Below are 22,630 nucleotides of genomic sequence, written 5' to 3'. Positions count from 1 at the left end.
TCCCTGAGTCTACTCAGCTGTAATTGGTACCTGATTCGAGTAAGGTTCGTGTTGACACCACATGGATTACTTTCACAGGTAGAAATTGACGAACTCTACCTCATCTGCCATAATATATATATATATATATATATATATATATATATATATATATATATATATATAATATCTAAAAACGTACCTTCAATTAAAATAACGAAAACATGAGTTTTAGGCCACACAGATTACTTAATTAAAAAATCAAATTAGTTATTGATTATTTTTAAAACGCGAGAGGGAAAATGTCAATGTAAAGTAAGTTTTTTTAATGTATCTTCAAAGCAAAGTTTACAACATTAGAACTGGATCAGGACGAATATGACATTAGTGTATGTAATTAGCCTTGTAAAGGGGTCTTTTAATATCGCAGAAATGGGTCTTTTAATATCACAAAAAGGGGTCTTGTAATATTATAAAAAAGGGTTTTGTAACGACATAAAAAGTGATCTTATTTAAAAGGGGTCTTGAAATGACAAAAAAAGAGATCTGGCAATATTTAAAAAGGTGTGTTTTTTTTTAATGTCATAAAAAGGTTCTTGTCAAGTCGTAAAAATGGAACGGCGTGGTTAAATATTAGAGCGTTTGACTACTAGCCCGAAAGTCTCGAGTTCGGATCTCGGTCCGGAATCTGACGTGTAGGACGTCCCTGACTCTCGTTTGGAGGCAGCTGGGCAAAGTACTGACCACACTATCCCTTCAGATGAACTCTACTTCATCTGTCCTGATTAAAGGGAACTTTACTTTTAATGTTATAAAAAGTGGTCTTGTAATATATAACAGGGGTCTTGTAATGTATAACATGGTTTTAAGAAAAATGTATAACAGGGTCTTAATAAAAATGCATAAACAGCAATTAAAAACTAAACATCTTGTTCACCAATTGAATCGATCAATAAATTTCGCTCTAATTACAACACTGTTGCTAATTAGTAGCATTAAATTAATTAACCAGACTCATTGTTTTTCCTCACGTCTAGATGACCCATCTGGACTCCGCTCACGTCTGAATGCATGTAACCACGTCATCACACACGTGACCTTCACCCTTTGACCAACACACTACACGGTCCGTGACCATGACCCACCGGACCACGCCCACGCTGCGTCAGACCATGTCGGCGACCTTCACCTACCTCCTGGCCGGCGTCGTGCTGACGTCAATCTCCATGACGCGCGGGCAACAGCAGGACTTGACCTACAAGATCCGCGAAGAACAGGATGTGGGCACGTTCGTGGGCAACATCGCCCGCGACAGCCAGATCTACATCCAGTACAACCAAACCGAGTTCCAGAGCTTGCAATACAGCATCCCCTCCACCAGTTCAAAGTTCACCATCGACAGCAAATCCTCGACGGTCCGCACAGCTGTGGTGCTGGACCGTGAAACTGAATGCGACAGCCCGTCGTACTTAACCGAGCTGTGTCAACTCAACTTTGGCGTCAGCGTCTACCGCGTCAGCAGGGATGGGAGCTTCACTCTGCTGCGCATCATAAGAGTCAGCGTCGTGCTGGAGGACATCAACGACAACGCCCCGCAGTTCCCGTCTAATCAAACGACGCTGGACGCCCCGGAGTCGCTGGACATCGGTCAAGTACTCACCACCAGCGGGGCTATAGACCGAGACTCTAGCGTCAACAACACGGTCCAGAAGTACACGCTGGAAGGGGGCGACGGGGTGTTTGAGCTCCAGCAGATTCCCATACCCGGCTCCATGAACTCTGACCTCGGGATTGTTCTAAAACAGAAACTAGATCGCGAGACCATACCTTCATACAGGCTGAAGATCATTGCCGAAGATGGGGGATTCCCCAAGCTGTCCGGAACCGTCAGGATACTCATCAGAGTGATTGACGTCAACGACAACACGCCCACCTTCTCGCAGAACTTGTACAACGCCTCGGTGCCAGAAGATAGACCCGAGAGGTCAACGATTCTCAAAATTGAAGCCCAAGACCCGGACGAAGGTGAAAACGGCCGGATGACCTTCACATTCAGCCCCCTGACCTCCAGCAGAATCACCGAATATTTCGCCATCAACGAAGCCAACGGAGACATTTTTCTCGTCCGGCGCCTGGATTACGAGCGCGACAAACTGTTCCGGTTCTCCATGACCGTCAGCGACAACGGTTCCCCTCCCCGCTCCTCCCAGACCACCATCCAAATTTTCGTTGAAGACGTGAACGACAACGCGCCCCAGATTGAGATCACCCTCCCCACCGCCTACGTCAAGGAGTCCATCAACGTCGGCAACTACATCGCTCACGTCTCGCTCTCAGACCGCGACAGCAGCGAGAACTCGGTCATCACGTGCGCCGTACAGAACGATCATTTCATGCTGCAAAAGTTCCCAGAATCAGACTCCATCTACACGGTCATCTTGAAGAGCCATCTCGACTACGAGAAATCCCAGACCGAGTTTGTCAACATCACGTGTCACGACGGTGGTCAGCCTCCCCTCTACAACTCCTCGGGTTTTATGATCTACGTCCAGGATGTCAACGACAACGCCCCTGTGTTCACTCGCGGGACGTACAGGGCCGAGGTGGAGGAGGAGAACTACGTGGGTCAGTTCGTGACCCAAGTCCAAGCCGTCGACCCGGACGAAGGCGATAACGGAAACGTCTCGTACGGTCTGTTGGTCAACCCGGACAGCAAGTTCCAGATCAACCCGCTGTCCGGAGTCATTAAAGCTGTCATGACGTTAGACAGAGAAGAGACGCCGACGTATGAACTTGTGGTGGTGGCCAAAGACCGCGGCATCCCTCCCATCTCGTCTTCCGTCACCGTCACGGTAGTGCTCACAGACATCAACGACAACCCGCCCAGGTTCACCAAATCCATTTTCGACTTCCGGATTCAAGAAAACCTCCCCAAGAACACCATCGTCGACACGGTCTCCGCCAGCGACCCCGACACCGGCTCCGACAACCACATCCGCTTCCAGTTCACCATCAACTTTTCATACCGGGACACGTTCGCCATCGATCGCCTCACCGGCAACATCATCACCCTGAAATCACTGGACCGCGAAGAACGCGATTTCTACGCCTTTGACGTCATGGTCCTGGACGAGAGCCAGCCCACCTACAACGACGTGGCTAAAGTTTACATCACCGTCACCGACGACAACGACAACAAACCCGTCATCACCTACCCCGACGACTACAACAACACCTTCTACTTCGTGTACACCTACCCTGCCGGCACCGTCCTCGTCAACTTCCAATGTGAAGACCGAGACGCCGGCGAGAACGCCTCGGTTAGGTTCTCCATCATCAGAGGCAACGAGAAGAGCCTCTTTTTCCTCAATGCCCTCAACGGAGAACTCGTCCTCGCCAAACAGCTCAACATCTACGACGCCGGCAGCTACAGGCTCAGCGTCCTCGCTCGCGACAACGGCCTCAGCTACCTGGAATCCAAACGCGACATCAACATCATCATCACCATCGCCAACGGCACCTCCAGCTTCCTCCAAGACGACGTCACCGGCGCAAACATCGCCATCGTCATCGCTCTAGTCTGCATCACCGTCGTACTCGCTATGGCCGTCCTCATCACCATCTGCATCATCCGCCGCATCGACCGCGAGCGGAAGCAGCACAGCAGCGTCAAGGTGGACGACGACAACCTGTACAAACAGCAGACGATGCCGGACAACCTGATGCACACGCCCGGCAAGGACGGCTTCGAGAGTGAGATTGAAAAACTGAAGCGGAAAATTAAACGAGACATGAGCTTTGGCGTGGAAGATGATTCCAACACACTCGACGCCGCCGAGATCTCCAACAAATCTTCCACATTTTCAACCTTCAAAAACACATCAACCGCAGTGGAGCAGAAGAACACATCTGTAAGTAAATCTTGTCTTTGTTACCTTAGGTCATATATTTAACGAGAAACTTCTTTTTTTATGAAACTCCCAAAATTGAATTTACACTCTGTTAAATACTCGTTGTAAATATGTTTTGAAAAGTATGGTAAACAGATGAATACGTTTACCAATAAAGTGCGATGCGCTTATCATAATGCCGGCCTGTCCTTTTTAAACAAATTTAAAACTTAACTCATTTCGTCTAAACCACAGCTTCTTGTAGGTCCGTATGGCTTGTAAACCAGGCGAATCTGGTAGCCTACATTTGTTTTAAAGCTTGTCCAATATAAAGTTTATAAACAACCCTCGAGTTTCAATGAGCCTTAAATAAAAATTCAAGTAAGAACAAATAAGCACTGAATTAAACCGAAATAGACGTAAGCTAAATTTAGCACTGTCTGAATGCGACATCGGCTACCAGTACTGACTAAAAGAGACAGTGACTATCACCTAGGAAACCATAAAAAGGTCGCCTAGGGCAGAATGGAGAGCACCGAAAGGTAGATAATCCCCTGACTAGAACTCCCCAGCAAGAGAAGACAACCGTCTCACTCACATATCTCTACATATCGATCTTGACTCGGGGTAATCAAAGGTCCCTGGCCTTATCTCCCCGCCCCACCCCACGTGATAATATCCACCACCCTAGCTCACAGCAGAAGTCAAAGGGCTGCTACGTTAATAAAATCAACTTAATCCGAACTTAATCCAAACTTAATCCATTCGTTTAAAAGATCAAAGATCATTTTACTAGCCCCGAAACTTGTCTTGTTTTAAAAAAACAAATTTTGTTACAATATTTAAAAAATTAAAAAATGTTCCTTTTTAAATAGAAATTCCGGCTTTAACCTTTAAAATTTCTCCAGTACAACCTAAAGATAATACCTCGTTAAAACTACGGAAAGATGAAAGCGATACTTCGCCGGAAGAAAGAAAAAAAAAATCGAATATTAATAATCCTTGTTCTACTCCTCTTCTTCAACCCCCCCCCCTTCTCTTTAAACCCCTACCCACTCCACTTCACATAACCACCCCCTACCCACAGACACCCCGCCCCGTTGATTCTCTTTTCAATGTCAAACATTTGTAAGTCGACACTTTCAAAAAAAAAAAGTCACCGAAAAAAAGTCGGCCGGCCATTAACGGCAAGGAGCGACCGTCTGGTACTAGTGCCAGTGGACGGCACAAATGAACCCTCGCGAGTAGCAATACATCTCCCTCTCGTTAGTAGCCCGGGAGGTAATGATCTCATATCGATCTTGACCCTCATTCACACCCCCACTTCTCCCCCACCCCCCACCCCTGTCCTACCCATATAATTTGCGACATCTTTGAAGAGTGTGAGTACTGCATACAATGATGGCGGCTCATCCCGGGCGTGAGAAACGCGAGGGTGTGGACATGATGGTGATGGTGAGGTGGGGGAGGGGGTGGGGGGAGTATGACGTACAACATACCCGCCTGGTCATTACGGGAGTGGTAATTTTTTGATCCCCCCTACACGGGCGTGGGTAAATATTCACCGGGGCGTTGTCTGATCAAGGCTCCCATCTAATTATTGCTTGACCATCGGGTAGTTCTAGAATCTTCGGCGGTTACTGTAACAAGTCTACATTTCTAGAATGTTCATCACCAACAATCTTCTTAAAATACAAATATTCCCTCATGAAAATTCTAGAATAAAATGTTACATGTATGTTTTCTTTTTTTTAATGCATCAGTATGGGTGGGGCGGGCTTGTAGTACCCCGGGGGCTTGAATCCAGCGTGGACCCAAAGGCACAACTAAATTAATTAACACGAATTAAATAAAAATTCAACCAAAGAAATCAATCGAGACATGTAGGGGTCTGTTTATTTAGACCCCCCCCCAACCCCACTTTCTTTGTGCCCTGGGGTAATTTAACCCCTCCCTCCTCGTCGCGTTGTTTATTTTATTTCCTAATTTTAATAATTCAAACCCAGCTTATTTTAAAATGACGTCACCTCAGCTCATCATGATAAAATGACGTCACATCCGTTCATCTCGATGATAGCGCCATGAACGCCGATCTTTGATTACAACAGTTCCACCTTAAGTCCTTGTTTCCTGTTTTAACTGCCCCATTTTCATTGGCCCGTTACGCAAACATAAAAAAATATATTGCCGTGTTGCTATGTGACGCCAAGTCCAGCAACTAATTTATTCATACAAAAAAATGCAGTTTAGGAAATACGGAAATAAAACCTTACCCTGGGAAGCCGTATAAAAACGGTGCCGTTCGCTTTTTCAATGCCGAAATGCATTGCTGTCTTGATTCGGGACTTAGTCTCTTATAAAACCGGCAGCGGCATTTTAAAATCCGGCTATAAAAACCGGCCGAGGCTTCCATTTTCTGAGTTTTGGGAAATCCCGAAAAAATAAAAAATCGCTCGTATTATTTTATTATCAAACAGCAAATAAAAACATTGTCGTGCACCATTTCAACCATCCGCATCCAATTTTCTTTGTCCCACGATTCATCCCCCCCCCCCTAATCCCCCAACCCCACATCTCGTAACTGTAAGTCTTCCTGGATGAGCGAGCATTAGAACTAGAAATAGTTCCAATATCAACACTTCGTTTCTTTAGCTCCACGAATAAAAATAAAAAAACCTCCCCACACCCCAATTGCATATGGATTAATTGTAATTTGTCAGGACCTCGGCCACTGGACCCCTTAGATAACCCGACCAGCCACGTTTATAGACGCCTCCATCAACGTCTCCTCCTCCCCCCCCTCCCCCCCCCCCCCCATCACACCCCCACCCCCTCTATCATTGGTACCTCCGTTATTCCGTCCACTTCCAAGCCCACCCATCAATAAAAAGAATTTACGCCCGAACTTGAAATATCGAAATTTAAATTCTATTTCTGGGTATAAGATGAAAATGTCTGAATAGGAAATAGCTGTGTATGCTTGAAGCTGTCATTGAATGCTGAAACGTGCATGGATAGAAAAAATTGATTTGACAGGTTTGTTTTTTAAAAGAATTTTAAAATTTCGCTGTCGAATTCTAGATTTCCAAGTGCGTAAGTATATCTAGAGTAGTTTGTATCATCTGTTGTATTTGTATCATGATACAAAAACATCTGTTTTCAAAATGTACACTATCACTGGACATTGAAACACCATCATTGGACACTGAAACACCATCACTGGGCATTGAAACACCATCATTGGGCATTGAAACACCATCAATGGACATTGAAACACCATCACTGGGCATTGAAACACCATCACAACACCATCACTGGGCATTGTAACACCATCACTGGGCATTGAAACACCATCACTGGGCATTGAAACACCATCACTGGGCATTGTAACACCATCACTGGACATTGAAACACCATCATTGGACATTGAAACACCATCACTGGGCATTGAAACACCATCACTAGACATTGAAACACCATCACTGGGCATTGAAACACCATCACTGGACATTGAAACACCATCACAACACCATCACTGGACATTGAAACACCATCACAACACCATCACTGGACATTGAAACACCATCACTGGACATTGAAACACCATCACTGGACATTGAAACACCATCACAACACCATCACTGGGCATTGAAACACCATCACTGGACATTGAAACACCATCACAACACCATCACTGGACATTGAAACACCATCATTGGACATTGAAACACCATCACTGGTCATTGAAACACCTTCATTGGACATTGAAACACCATCATTGGACATTGAAACACCATCACTGGACATTGAAACACCATCACAACACCATCACTGGTCATTGAAACACCATCACTGGTCATTGAAACACCATCACTGGACGTTGAAACACCATCACTGGACATTGAAACACCATCACTGGACATTGAAACACCATCACTGGACATTGAAACACCATCACTGGACATTGAAACACCATCACTGGACACTGAAACACCCTAACTGGACATTGAAACACCATCACTGGACACTGAAACACCACAAACGAATATTTTCCAACAAACTTTTTTCTCCTTTGTAGTGTGTTGTTTTTGTAGAAATGAAACCCGTGCAAGAATCCCCTCCAAATAGCGAAAATTGAATCCGAAACGATTGTGTGTGGTTTTATTAGATTGATCCGCTCATTAAAGATGGGTTTAAATTGATGTGCAAATGAATGTGGACAGTAATAGGGAAGGGGAGGGAACAAACATTGATTCTAATGAGCAGGGGGAGGGGGTGTAAGTCAAATACAGCAGTTCAAATAGGTCGTGTCGATAGGTCATACAGTCAGATAGGTCATACAGTCAGATAGGTCATACAATCAGATAGGTCATACAGACAGATAGATCATACAGATAGGTCATACAGGTAGGTCATACAGACAGATAGGTCATACAGTCAGATAGGTCATACAGACAGATGGGTCATGCAAACATGTCTTAAAAGTAATTCAAATGTATCAATTTTAAAAAGTCAATTAAACTGGTCAATCATTTAGACAGGTCGTTTTTAGACTTGTGAATTTAAGCTATTCCTTTTTTTAGACGTGATTTATTTAGACTATCGTCCACACTGTTGAGAAAAAAAAAACCCCACCAAAACACCCACACAGTACTGGCTGGGATCTGCCACACGAAATGTCCCCACAGACAGCTGTCAGTTTCGTCATCCAATAATCACCTTCTTTAATGACCTCACACCTTAACACCAGACGACCTTTTTCCCACGACAAAACTTTACTTAGGTGACCTCAGACCTGGCACCAGCATCTTAAGAGTCCAGCGTCAGCCCACCTGTGTCGGTTACCTGCGTCACTCACCTGTGACCTGGGTCACTCACCTGTGACCTACGTCACTCATCTGTGACATGTCCCCAGATCCCCTACCTTTCACTAACCTGGTGTTACCTGGTGTTACCTTTGAAGACTTTAAAGAGCCGTTTATTTCGTCCATTAGATTTAATTCCTTTAACTATCACTGTGGTGCAGGTCTAGAGATCAAGTAAAAATCTCACATAGAGATGTCAAAAGTGAAAGTTACGCGCTAATACCGAGTGTACAAATATCGCGTCAATCTTTAAGGTAAAGATTAAACATCTAATCCCGAATCAACGTAGCTACACCTGCACGAGAAGGCCATCAGTACTTATCTAGGGTTCGAAACCTTGCCGTACACAACTCACCATCATTCCTCACATTAGCACGACCGTGCCCTTCATCAAAATTTATGAGATTAAATTACAAAGATTACCAGGCTACAACAAACCCATTATTAAAAAAGACTAATTATACTTTCACTTCTGTTTTAATAAAATCGCTAATTAGCGAATCCAAAGTTTCGATTTTTCTCATAGTTTTTATTTATATTTATTGTGATTTAAAAATCATATATAGATTAACAAATTTTGTGAAATTTTAAGAAATGTTCGTATTTTTGCATCGGATCCTGCAAATTTGTGCAAAATTTAATGAAATACGCGTATGTTTATGCGTTAAATAAATTTGATGTTGTGTGTACACGTGTGTACGAGTAGAATGTATTGTACACGTAAGATCGTGTACACACATAAGATTATCACGTGGGATGTAGTTGTGTACTCCGAGGATGCTGCGTACATCTTTTAACAGTACTCCGGTACAAGAAATCAACAATTGCACTATCGACGTGACAACGATATTAAATTATTAAATCCGAGTTTGAGAGATGTCCATTACCCACGAGAAAGCCGACTAATAGCTTTAAAAACCCCATTAAAAACTCGCGAGTCTACTTGCCAGCTACTCAACGGTTCCTCTAACTGTACGCATTGAACGGTTTATAGATGCCGGCCGTGACGCGACTTAGAGACTTGTCTAAATACCGCCATTAAAACATAAACACCGAAACGTGCGCACGTGGGGGGGGGGGGGGGGGTTGCATGTGCGCCCCAATTTGACTGACGTCACGCTACGTACACTTAGTTAACGATTGTTTTTCGTTCACCAACCCCTTGAGTTATAGTTTGTGGACACACCCCCCCCCCCCTCCACCGGCCCCTGTTTCCATACAATTGAATTGAACCACGTCACAAGTGGCTAATAAAAAAAAAATTGAAATAAAAAAAATTGCCAAGGCCTTCTCTTGTAATCATCTTTTCAGACCAGGATGGATAACCCGCGAGATCACTGGAATTATCTGCCCCTGTTGTTTTTGTTGATTGTCTCCCTCGTATTGTGACTGGAAATGATTTTTGTATTAGGGGGACTCAACTCCTCATCCGCAGTGGCAACACTTGAAAGGGGGGCGGGTGTGTGTGTGGGGGGGGGGAGGACGTGAACGCTAAGTGCTAAGCGTCCATCAGAGCTGAAATCTGGTTTCTGGGGCTAGCATTTAGTCGTCACATGTCGACAGATCCGTCCCCACCCCGTCCCCACCCCCGTCCCCACCCCCGTCCCCACCCCCCTCGTTCCTGCACAGCGAATGTTCCATGATGGTTGAATTGCAACTTTATTTCTTGTGTAAATATTTGACATCATTTTCCCCTACACCATACATTTGCTACATATACCTCATCTACCACGCATACCTCATCTACCACGCATACCTCATCTACCACGCATACCTCATCTACCACGCATACCTCATCTACCACGCATACCTCATCTACCAGGCATACCACACCTACCAGATATACCACATCTCCTACATACCTCATTTACCACGCCTACACCTACCACGCATACCACATCTATCACATTTACCACATATATCACAGTTCCAAATAACACATGTCACACGTTTTAGTAACACACTTTTACGTGATTAATTTTCTAAACGAAAGTTCTAAACATGATCTTTGTTTTACTTTTTTTTTCAAATTAAACATTTCTAAAATATCATACACTAAACATTAAACAATCTCATTAGTAGCAAGTCATTAAACTTTCACCATCTCCACCACCTGTAATTATTTAAAATTAAAAGTAATCTACCACCACATATCCACCACAGCTTTCTAATCCACTCCAATCACCAATCATTTTTCCCGTAGTTATTTTCAACTAAAAACCACCTAACTAAAAAAACCATCTACTTAAAAAAAAACCACCTAAATCAAAAGGAGACTGTTGGTCCACCTGAGCCGACCGGAAGTTCATTAAACCACCATTGATATTTGACGCCGAGTCCTCATTAATAAATCTCCCCTCCTAGAACAAAGATTACAGTATAACCTCCCTTTGTAGTTCTCCCGGCTAAGACCGTCTTGAAATTAACTTTTATCAAATATTGAAAACTCGTCGCCAGCTCCCGGAGAAATCTCTTTTGACAAGAAAAACTTAATTTTTATCTGGCAAGATGACATAAAAGTTCTAACTGCGGACAGTGTTTGTTTTGAAAGCGCGCATTATTTGTTCCGTAAGGAACTGGACTTAAAAGTGCAAGGAAAAAAATAATTTTGATCCGACTTTTGAGATTAGACATCAAGTGTTCCATGTACACGAAAACGGCTTAGATTATTTTCATACAAGATTTAATTTAATCCCCTGCTAACCGGAAGTGTTGTTGTCTGAAGACAGGACAGCGCCTGGACAGTGCACGGTCACGTGGCCGACGTTGTGCACCAAACGTCACAAATTTGTTGGACAACAAAAGACGCAACTCGCGGCCTTCAATTACTGGCAGGGGAACATAACTCTGGCCAAATATCTGACAAGACAGATAACTCCATCCACTTTAATTACTAGCATTAACCTCCCCCTTCCTCTTTTCTTTTCTCCCAAAAATCAATCTTCACAACACATCTACGTGTAATTTTTCAAATTATTACATTCTTTTGCGCAACACCCTGCTTGTATTTGTGTAGCCGACATTTTCACATTTTTAAAGAGAATCCTAGCTCTATATAGCTCTAAACAGCAGCCGTCGCCGATGTGCTTTTGTGTAGGCTACTTGTCTATAGAGCAATCTAAAATGTTTAATGCTATTGAAGCAAAGACAACATTTCAAATTCGAACACGTCTCACCACACATTCGTCTCACCACACCCTCGTCTCACCACACCCTCGTCTCACCACGCACTCGTGTCACCACGCACTCGTCTCACCACACACTCGTCTCACCACACACTCGTCTCACCACACACTCGTCTCACCACACACTCGTCTCACCACTTGTCTCATCACACCCTCGTCTCACCACTCGTCTCACCACACACTCGTCTCACCACACACTCGTCTCACCACTCGTCTCACCACACACACGTCTCACCACACACTTGTCTCACCACTCTTCTCACCACACACTTGTCTCACCACACACTCGTCTCACCACTCACCTACCCCATTAACCATTCCCTGACAGCCACTACCGGAGTCACGAGTCTCATCCCATTGGAGTCACATCCGTTTAACCGACTCTGACGAGAGTTTGACAGTAAATAGTCTCCCTTCGATCTGACAACTCCACCCATTTCACTAGACGTCATCAGCCCAAAATGGCGGGTCAAAAAATGGCGGCCTCAAATGTAAATAGTTGATTGACGTTACGTCACTGCCCGGGGGATGGGGTTGAATATTGCACGAGGCGCGTGTGAAGCGTGGAGGGGAGAGGTGGGTAGCTGTGGGGGGGGGGGGGGGGTCCATGTGGTGAGTCGTAGGTAGTGAGGTCATGTAAGTCGTGAGGTCATGTAAGTCAAGAGGTCATGTAATTTGTTAGGTCATTTAAATTGTTAGTTCATTTAAATTGTTAGGTCATTTAAATTGTTAGTTCATTTAAATTGTTAGGTCATTTAAATTGTTAGGTCATTTAAATTGTTAGGTCATTTAAATTGTTAGTTCATTTAAATTGTTAGGTCATTTAAATTGTTAGGTCATTTAAATTGTTAGGTCATTTAAATTGTTAGTTCATTTAAATTGTTAGGTCATTTAAATTGTTAGGTCATTTAAATTGTTAGGTCATTTAAATTGTTAGTTCATTTAAATTGTTAGGTCATTTAAATTGTTAGGTCATTTAAATTGTTAGGTCATTTAAATTGTTAGGTCATTTAAATTGTTAGGTCATTTAAATTGTTAGGTCATTTAAATTGTTAGGTCATTTAAATTGTTAGGTCATTTAAATTGTTAGTTCATTTAAATTGTTAGGTCATTTAAATTGTTAGGTCATTTAAATTGTTAGGTCATTTAAATTGTTAGTTCATTTAAATTGTTAGGTCATTTAAATTGTTAGGTCATTTAAATTGTTAGGTCATTTAAATTGTTAGGTCATTTAAATTGTTAGTTCATTTAAATTGTTAGGTCATTTAAATTGTTAGGTCATTTAAATTGTTAGGTCATTTAAATTGTCAGGTCATTTAAATTGTTAGGTCATTTAAATTGTTAGGTCATTTAAATTGTTAGTTCATTTAAATTGTTAGGTCATTTAAATTGTTAGGTCATTTAAATTGTTAGGTCATTTAAATTGTTAGGTCATTTAAATTGTTAGTTCATTTAAATTGTTAGTTCATTTAAATTGTTAGGTCATTTAAATTGTTAGGTCATTTAAATTGTTAGGTCATTTAAATTGTTAGTTCATTTAAATTGTTAGGTCATTTAAATTGTAGGTCATTTAAATTGTTAGGTCATTTAAATTGTTAGTTCATTTAAATTGTTAGGTCATTTAAATTGTTAGGTCATTTAAATTGTTAGGTCATTTAAATTGTTAGGTCATTTAAATTGTTAGGTCATTTAAATTGTTAGGTCATTTAAATTGTTAGGTCATTTAAATTGTTAGGTCATTTAAATTGTTAGTTCATTTAAATTGTTAGGTCATTTAAATTGTTAGTTCATTTAAATTGTTAGGTCATTTAAATTGTTAGGTCATTTAAATTGTTAGGTCATTTAAATTGTTAGGTCATTTAAATTGTTAGGTCATTTAAATTGTTAGGTCATTTAAATTGTTAGGTCATTTAAATTGTTAGGTCATTTAAATTGTTAGGTCATTTAAATTGTTAGGTCATTTAAATTGTTAGGTCATTTAAATTGTTAGTTCATTTAAATTGTTAGGTCATTTAAATTGTTAGGTCATTTAAATTGTTAGGTCATTTAAATTGTTAGGTCATTTAAATTGTTAGGTCATTTAAATTGTTAGGTCATTTAAATTGTTAGGTCATTTAAATTGTTAGGGGTGGGGATTGAATGTGGGAGGGAGACGAAATAGCCTTAAAATAAATCTACCAACCTCCTACCCCCCCCCCCCCTTCCACACACCCCCACCCACACACACACAACCCACCGCCCTATGTAATCAACCCAACCGGTACAAACACAGAAACGGGATAAAATTAATTAAACTCATTAAATATTCACTTTTGTGGTTCTCATCGACTTTCACCCTCCCAACCCCCACCCCATCCCAACCCCCAACCCCAACTAATCATCCCATCACCCGCCTCATGACTCCCGTCACCACCTCAAATAAAAAAATCCCCGCCCCACCCCCACCCCACTGGCCGAGCCCGGGGCCTGCCTACCTGACAAACTGAACCGTTTCTGATTATTAATTTATGCACAAATAATCTGTGACCGGAAGTCTGCGATTTCCGATTTTAATTGCAAAAACGTGGAGTGAGCAGAGAGAGCAGATGAGAGAATAATTCACCAGGGCAGGGGAGGGCAGCCAGGCGAAAAAAAGGGGCGGCTACTCTTTAAAAAATGTCATTCAAAAATGTCACGGTCTTATTTTTAGGTTTCTAATTCAAAAGAAGTCAAAAATAATATTTTAGCGCTTGCTTCTTGAAATCGATCACTCCTGCACGCCTTCCTTTAACACCCCCTCCCATCCCTCCCCCACCCTTCCCTCACCCTTCCCCCACACACTCACATCTATTGATATGGTTATAATTTTATTGCCAGGAGTAATAGAAAAAAGAATCCATTTTTCCTTACGACCGACTGCCAAGCTCACTAAAGTACTTTAGAAATTAATGGGAGACAATTCCTTTAGAAATAAATGAGAAACGACGTCGTTCGTCTATATATTCTTTTAGTGTTATTTGTTTGTTTGTTTTTCTTATTCAAAACACCTTTAGATCCTAACAATGGAGAGAAATTTAAAGAAAATAATCTCCTTAAAGTGTTTGTCGCGGTTTATAAACCAAATTATCTCCCCTGAGAGAGTCTTCGAGTTGTCCCCAGCTAATTTTTTTTATATAGATTATTTAATCATTCGGCTTAGCATTAGTTAGGCTTAGATCGATTTTCTTTGTTCTTACGTTACTTGGTTTGTTCGTGGGTAGGAGTTTTCAATTAGTGATGTCACATTACGTCTGCCACATACAGCCAGACGAGTTTATTGCTAGGTCTCTGGAGGTCCTTGTTAGAGTTTAATTGCTTTCTGCCGACACACACACACACATCGACACACTTACCCTCACAGATAGGCACACACAGACTCTTGAGTCATTTTTAAGGCATCTATAAACACATATATACACACATAAATGCACACACATAAATACAGAAATACTCACTGGCTCTCATATATATATATATATATATATATATATATATATATATATATATATATATATATATATATATATATATATATATATATGGGTACAAACACGCAAGTACATACATAAATGCAAACATGGCTCATAAAGGGGAAAACACAATTGGTTTACAGATATGCTTGCACACACATACGCGCACCAACAAAAACTAAAATACATACAATTGTTTAACAAAAAACTAAACACATACAATTGTTTAACAAAAAACTAAAACACATACAATTGTTTAACAAAAAACTAAACACATACAATTGTTTAACAAAAACTACAAACAAATCTCATCTTTTGACACGACGCTAGTTATTGTTCTCTCACAAGCCTAGTTTGTAGCTACGTTGATTGCTCAAGCAAGTCATTAGTTTTTAGTAATTAGCTGTCCATGTCGTTGTCCAAAATCAAGCAATATTTCAACCACAATTTTAAATTTATTTCATTCGACGCCTTTGTACCGTTGACAATTCATCTAAAAAAGTGTAAACAGCTAATCAATAATTCACAGCAGACAATTCAAATAAAACGTTTTCATCTTATCTAAGAACCGATAATTCACTTCAATAATTCACAGCAGACAATTCAAATAAAACGTTTTCAGCTAATCTAAGGACCGATAACTCACCCGAACAACGACAAGCGCGACTTAAAACAGCTTAACAAACAGTTTAGCTTTGAAACCTTTGATTCAAGCGTTAAACTTTTGTCAAGACCAAAAACAAATTCTTAGCGTCAAGTATTCAACAAAGACTTCTCAACATAATAAAACCTTTCTTCAAACATCTTTTTAAATCACGCCATCTCTTCATAAAAATGAATTAACTTTTTTTTCTTCGCTTATAAAATACAACGGTTTTCCTACTGTAATGTACATAATTGTAGACTAACTCTAAATTTTTGTTTAGAATTTCCAACAAAAGATGACCCTGTGTTGACTTAAGACATTCTATACAACATGCTTCCTCCTGTCTGGACACTTTAGAATAAATAGCTTCACGGATCACTACAAGCATCTTAAAATAAAAACCCCGCCTATTTTCTTTAAAGTAACAACTTAATTAAAAAAGTGACAAATAGTTTCAGACGAGAGGTTAGCAGGAGCTAGGCATCCCCTGGGGATATTATCGGAAATCAAAAACAAATTTTCCAGACCGGAGTTAAGTCCCTTACCAAGGGCAGATCAATCTTGTTAGATTTCACTGCACTAACTATGACAAATCCGGATTAAAAACAGCTGCATTTACGAAGACACGTTTTCTTTGTTGAAGTTCTCATATTTTCTGCACCGTGTTATTTATTATGAAATTTGAAAAATAAATAATTTAGGAATCCGAAACAATATTGTAAAATCAAAATCTATGTATAAAATGTATTCTTTTTTTAATTGATTACATTAACGCTTGTTTTTTTAATTCTTAGATTTTCAGACCCTAGGCTTTATTAAATTTTTTTGGGAATCAATTTTCAAATTTAAAATCAAATTGCTTCCTCCGTTTGTTTTTTTCTTCTTTTTTTTCCTTTCAACTCTCGTTAAATTTCTCATCAACACTACCCCCCCCCCCCGTCCCGCACACATCCACACACAGCCCCCCCCCCCCTGCACCCCCCCCCCCCTGCACCCCCCCCCCCCCCCCACCCAGCCATCATTCAAATGTTTCTTCCTTATTGCCTGTGCAAATATCCATTTCTCTCAAGACATGCGCTCATAGTCGCGCTTTGTTTTAAGGTCAAGCGAAGGGGGGTGTGAGGGACGGGGGCCGGGAACGGGAGTTGTCACTCAGTGAACAGCCTGGTCTTCACTTCTGCACCGTCCCGACCCCCACGTTTCAACGGCCCGACCCCCACGTTTCAACGTCCCGACCCCCACGTTTGACGTATGTCCGACGACTTTGTGGACAGCGCCGTGCTGTTTGACCAGTCGGCAAACGTGACTTAATTAGACCACTGGCCTCTGACCTCTCGACACTGTATCTATATTTAGACTGCCCGACCCCCCCCCCCCCCCCATACACACACCTAACTCGTGAACCATTTTCTCACACCAGTACCAGTACGACCTCTGACCCCCAACTTCCGAATGGGATTTAGTAATGGCACGCCGGGCAATGTGGCAACAATCAATACTTAGTTTTACAAGGGAGCCATTCACCCTTATATAGTACAGACTTCCCCGCCACATTATAGCTTAGGCCCCGATAACTAAGGTATTGCATAGTTCCCGAACCCTGTGGCATTGCATAGTTCCCGAACCCTGTGGCATTGCATAGTTCCCGAACCCTGTGGCATTGCATAGTTCCCGAACCCTGTGGCATTGCATAGTTCCCGAACCCTGTGGCATTGCATAGTTCCCGAACCCTGTGGCATTGCATAGTTCCCGAACCCTGTGGCATTGCATAGGTCCCGAACCCTGTGGCATTGCATAGGTCCCGAACCCTAGGGTGTTGTATAGGTCCCAGACATAGGTCCCAAACCCTGGGGGTGAATCTCCTGTCCTTGGGCTACTGCGTATATTCCACGATCCGTGAAATATCTTAAAACCCAGACCCTAAATGCTTAGCGTATGTCTCCAATCAGAGTATTGTACCCGACCATTGGGGTATTGTACCCGACCATTGGGATATTGTACCCAACCATTGGGGTATTGTACCCGGACATTTGGGGTATTGTACCCGACCATTGGGGTATTGTACCCGGACATTTTGGGTATTGTACCCGACCATTGGGGTATTGTACCCGGACATTTGGGGTATTGTACCCGGACATTTGGGGTATTGTACCCGGACATTTGGGGTATTGTACCCGACCATTGGGGTATTGTACCCGGACATTTGGGGTATTGTACCCGGACATTTGGGGTATTGTACCCGGACATTTGGGGTATTGTACCCGGACATTTGGGGCATTGTACCCGACCATTGGGGTATTGTACCCGAGCTAGAGTGTTTGTCCTACATCTCAACTTTAAAATCTACGGAATGAAAACATTTAACCAGCTGTCCCGTGTTACATTTTGAGGTTTTCGATCATGCCCATCCCCGTCCTACACCCCTCCCTTCGATACATCGCAATAAATCAAATGAACACCACGTAGATCGATTTTTTTTTTTCAAAATCTGCACTTTCAAATAACAAGCACTGGTCTTCATCCTTTCCTTATCACCCCCCCCCCCCCCCTACATTACATCAAACATCAGCACAGTAACGAGAGATATTACAACAGGACACGTCTATGAAAATATGAACAAGATAGTTTCTTTAAAATATGAACAAGATAGTTTCTTTAAAATATGAACAAGATAGTTTCTTTAAAATATGAACAGGACAGTTCTATGAAAATATGAACACGACAGTTCTATGAAAATATGAACACGACAGTTCTATGAAAATATAAACATGACAGTTCCCATGAAAATATGAACACGACAGTTCTATGAAAATATGAACACGACAGTTCTATGAAAATATAAACAGGACAGTTCCCATGAAAATATGAACAGGACAGTTCTATGAACATCTGGCCACCAAATATCCTACCGGAAGTGTCCCATCACCTAACCGAACCGGTACATGTGGGATCAGGTATTGATTGGTCGGTTGGCAGAACACGTGTCCTTATTTAAACAAGCCACGTCCTAGCATTGCTTGTTGATTTGCCACTAATTTGGCAGACGATTAGATAATCACCACCTTCAATCCCTACACAGCAGGGTTGGGGGAGGAGGGGGTTGCACAAAAATTACAACAGCAAATTAAAAAATTACGTGTATTGACTAATTTATACCGCAGGTAGAGAGAGGATGTGTTAGTTTATGTAAGGAGGGGAGTTAATTCTTAACGAACTTAATGAGAAAATGTTTTTTTATCTTTATCTTTTTAATAAACATATAATAAAATCTTTTATCTATTTATTAAAATAAGGGGCGGTAATAAGGACCTTAGAAGAATTATTAACCATGAACGTGAAAGCTTTGCGTTATATTAGGCTGATCAATAGAAAAAGTCCGTAAACCATTATTGATTTTATGCAACCACCGTCCGATCGATGAGCTAGCTGCTCGCCTCTCATGTTGAAGATGCCGGTTCAAATCCTGTGGGTAAACAAAGTTAATATGACGCCACTGCTCTTGTGATGATACAACAGGCTCAAGTATAACCGCGCCTTAAGGGTTAATGGATATTCACATTAAAAACACGTTAGTGTTCTGCTAGATCCTTTATATACTCACGTTACCAGTGGCTAGTTTCAGAGTGTACACGCTTGACCAGTGGCTAGTTACAAGAGTGTACACGCTTGACCAGTGGCTAGTTCTAGAGTGTATACACTTGACCAGTGGCTAGTTCTAGAGTGTATACACTTGACCAGTGGCTAGTTCTAGAGTGTATACACTTGATTGACCAGTGGCTAGTTCCAGAGTGTACACGCTTGATTGACCAGTGGCTAGTTCCAGAGTGTACACACTTGACCAATGGCTAGTTCCAGAGTGTATACACTTGACCAGTGGCTAGTTCCAGAGTGTACACACTTGACCAGTGGCTAGTTCCAGAGTGTACACACTTGACCAATGACTAGTTCCAGAGTGTATACGCTTGACCAGTGGCTAGACCAAAACCTACTGTTTAAAAAAAAAACGTGTATATCTTCCTGTACCCAAAAACAAAACTACTCAAGTAATTCAACTCTTTAATTCAGCATCACCAACACGGTACCAAACCCCAGCTCTAACGCTAATCTTAACTTAAACCCTAGCACGTCCTTCCCCCCAGACTCTTGGATTTAACATTTAAAGTACCATTTTCTTCTTGGCCGTCCGCCATTTTCTTCAGATCCCCTGCCCTTTTAACATCATGCCACCGGCTGTCGTGTTGAATTACCACTTGAAACACAAACTGGGAAAACTAATTAGCTCTAATAATCGATGATCTAATTATCGGAACGCTCTAAGGATCCATTTCCTAAGCTCCGATAGCTGACGCTTCTACTAAATGTCTGCGTCACATAAATGACGTTTTTACTAAACGTTTGCGTCAGGAAACTTTAAAAAACTAAAAATGACCAGTCTGGAGGAGATGATTGGTTTTCTAATCAAGCTGCCCCCCCCCCCTTTCTTCAATCAATCTCCCAAATTATTCGCTTTCCTATTCAGTCGAGGGACATACACACATACATACACACATACATACACACATACATATTTTAATTTTTGCACAGAAACTCGTTTTGTAAAATGCATCTTTATTTTTTTTTATAAATTTCTAATCAACTAAATACATCTTTTAAAAAAACAAAGTGAAACCACGATTCACCCACCCACCACCACACATACATACAGACAGACAAACAAACACACACCTCTTCTATTAGAAAAAAAATGATTTGATGCCCCGTCAAAGATACAGCGAGCAATATTTTTGTTGACCCGCCGCACAACCCCCCCCCCCCCCCCAGTATCAACAGCACTCCCCCTTCCACAATAACCCTCCCCGTCCTCTTCCATGTCTCCCCCACCCCCAACCCCATGAAAGAGACCCTATCTCTCCCAGGATATTTGGGTTATGTCATGAAAAAATGCGGAGGAAAAAACCTTGTTTAAATCAAATCTCCTTGCCCCGACCTGAAATAGTTTTAAAAAACATTTCTATTTGTGTAACATTTTCTTAAAGTATAAACCAATGAGAATCAATGAAAGAAAAATAATTTGTGTAAGCGTTATGTGTAGATTATAAGATAATCAAATGGGACATGGTTATACATAATAGTAGATTTATTTAAACATTCGCAATGGAATTGTCATTTCTAATTTTGTAATATACCTTAGTAAATTATGATAAAAATATTCTATAGGATTACTGAATCACACGAAGTACACAACGACAACGACGTACAAAGCTTAAGACAGCGACTTACATAATTCTAGACAACGACATACATAATTCTAGACAACGACGTACACAAGACAACGACGTACACAAGACAACGACGTACATAATTCTAGACAACGACGTACACAATTCTAGACAACGACATACACAACTTCAGACAACAACGTACACAAGACAACGACGTACACAAGACAACGACGTACACAAGACAACTACGTTTACAAGACAACTACGTTTACAAGACAAAAACGTCCACAACGACGTACACAATTCTAGACACAACGTCCACAACGACGCACACGATAACGTCCACAACGACGCACACAAGACAACAACGTCCACAACGACGCACACAACTCTCGACCAATCCCCTCCCCACCAGCCCACCACAGAACCGTTACCAGCACGTAAAGCCGTGTGTGTAACCAGGGGTCATTTAGTCCATCCTCTGTAAATATTTGACCAAAGAATTCAAAAGTCAGCTCGCCTTTGACCCACGCCGTGTTGCCTGTTGATACACAACCTGGGTCTTTTCCCAGCCATTTAGGGGGTCATTCATGGGGGTCTTATCTGAGCCAGTTGTAACAACCCCTTCCCTCACTCCTAGCCACACAACCCCCCCCCCCACCACCACTACCCACAAACACCAGTTGTTGAGTTAGTTCTTCTCCCATTATCCTGAACCAACCGGAACTATTTGATGAAAGCTGACCGAAATCAATTTTTAAACACTGTTTATTGTCATAGGCTTGGGGGGCCGTTTTGGGGGAGACTTTAGTCGTCCTTTGGTTGGGCTGGGGGGGGGGGGGAGCTTAAGTCGGAAATGACAAAAATGGGAACAATTTACTAGGGGGAGATAACTGGAAAGTGTTTCTCTTTGGATGAGTTCTCTTTCATGTGGTTGAGGGGGAGGGGGGGGGGAATGGCGAGAGAAGGCACACACGTGACGTCACATCCGGTGGAGTGTTTGACTTCTCATCAAGGCTGATCTACATTTATATAAAACCGCCTTCAGGGGACTTAACTCTCCTTGCTGCTCGCCCCTGATTACTTCCGGTGTGAAGCTCCTTAATTTAGAGCCTGCAGATTCACGTGGATGGCCTAGATTTTTTTTATTCTCAACTCGTTTTTTTAGCTCTGTGAGATAAACCTGTGTTTAGGTTCGGTGAGCTTTGCTTTAGCTCAGTGAGCTAAACCTATTCTTGCTTAGCCTTCTGATGATGGTAGAAGAGTCACATAAAAACATACCCAATTAATTAAAGACCCAATTAATCCAAGTGCCCCATAAATATTTACTGCAATGGGAACCTAATGGTTCTAGT

General features: G+C 41.8%; 1 protein-coding gene across 2 annotated transcripts in view; it reads left to right on the top strand.

Moving 5' to 3' along the window:
• Positions 1-1,031: 1,031 nt before the first annotated feature.
• Positions 1,032-22,630, top strand: part of LOC131947184 (protocadherin-11 X-linked) — a 35,989-nt gene continuing 14,390 nt past the window's right edge. For both annotated transcript variants that reach the window (XM_059308323.1, XM_059308324.1), the window contains exon 1: positions 1,032-3,890. In XM_059308323.1, coding sequence (XP_059164306.1) covers positions 1,116-3,890 — 2,775 coding nt within the window. In that variant the 5' untranslated portion in view covers positions 1,032-1,115. The remainder of the gene's footprint in view (positions 3,891-22,630) is intronic.

Source organism: Physella acuta, unplaced genomic scaffold (assembly GCF_028476545.2).
Source record: "Physella acuta isolate Inbredline_101_S28 unplaced genomic scaffold, ASM2847654v3 ptg000588l, whole genome shotgun sequence".
In the NCBI taxonomy this organism is placed as follows: Eukaryota; Metazoa; Mollusca; class Gastropoda; family Physidae; genus Physella; species Physella acuta.
This window is presented reverse-complemented; position numbering and strand designations above follow the sequence as displayed.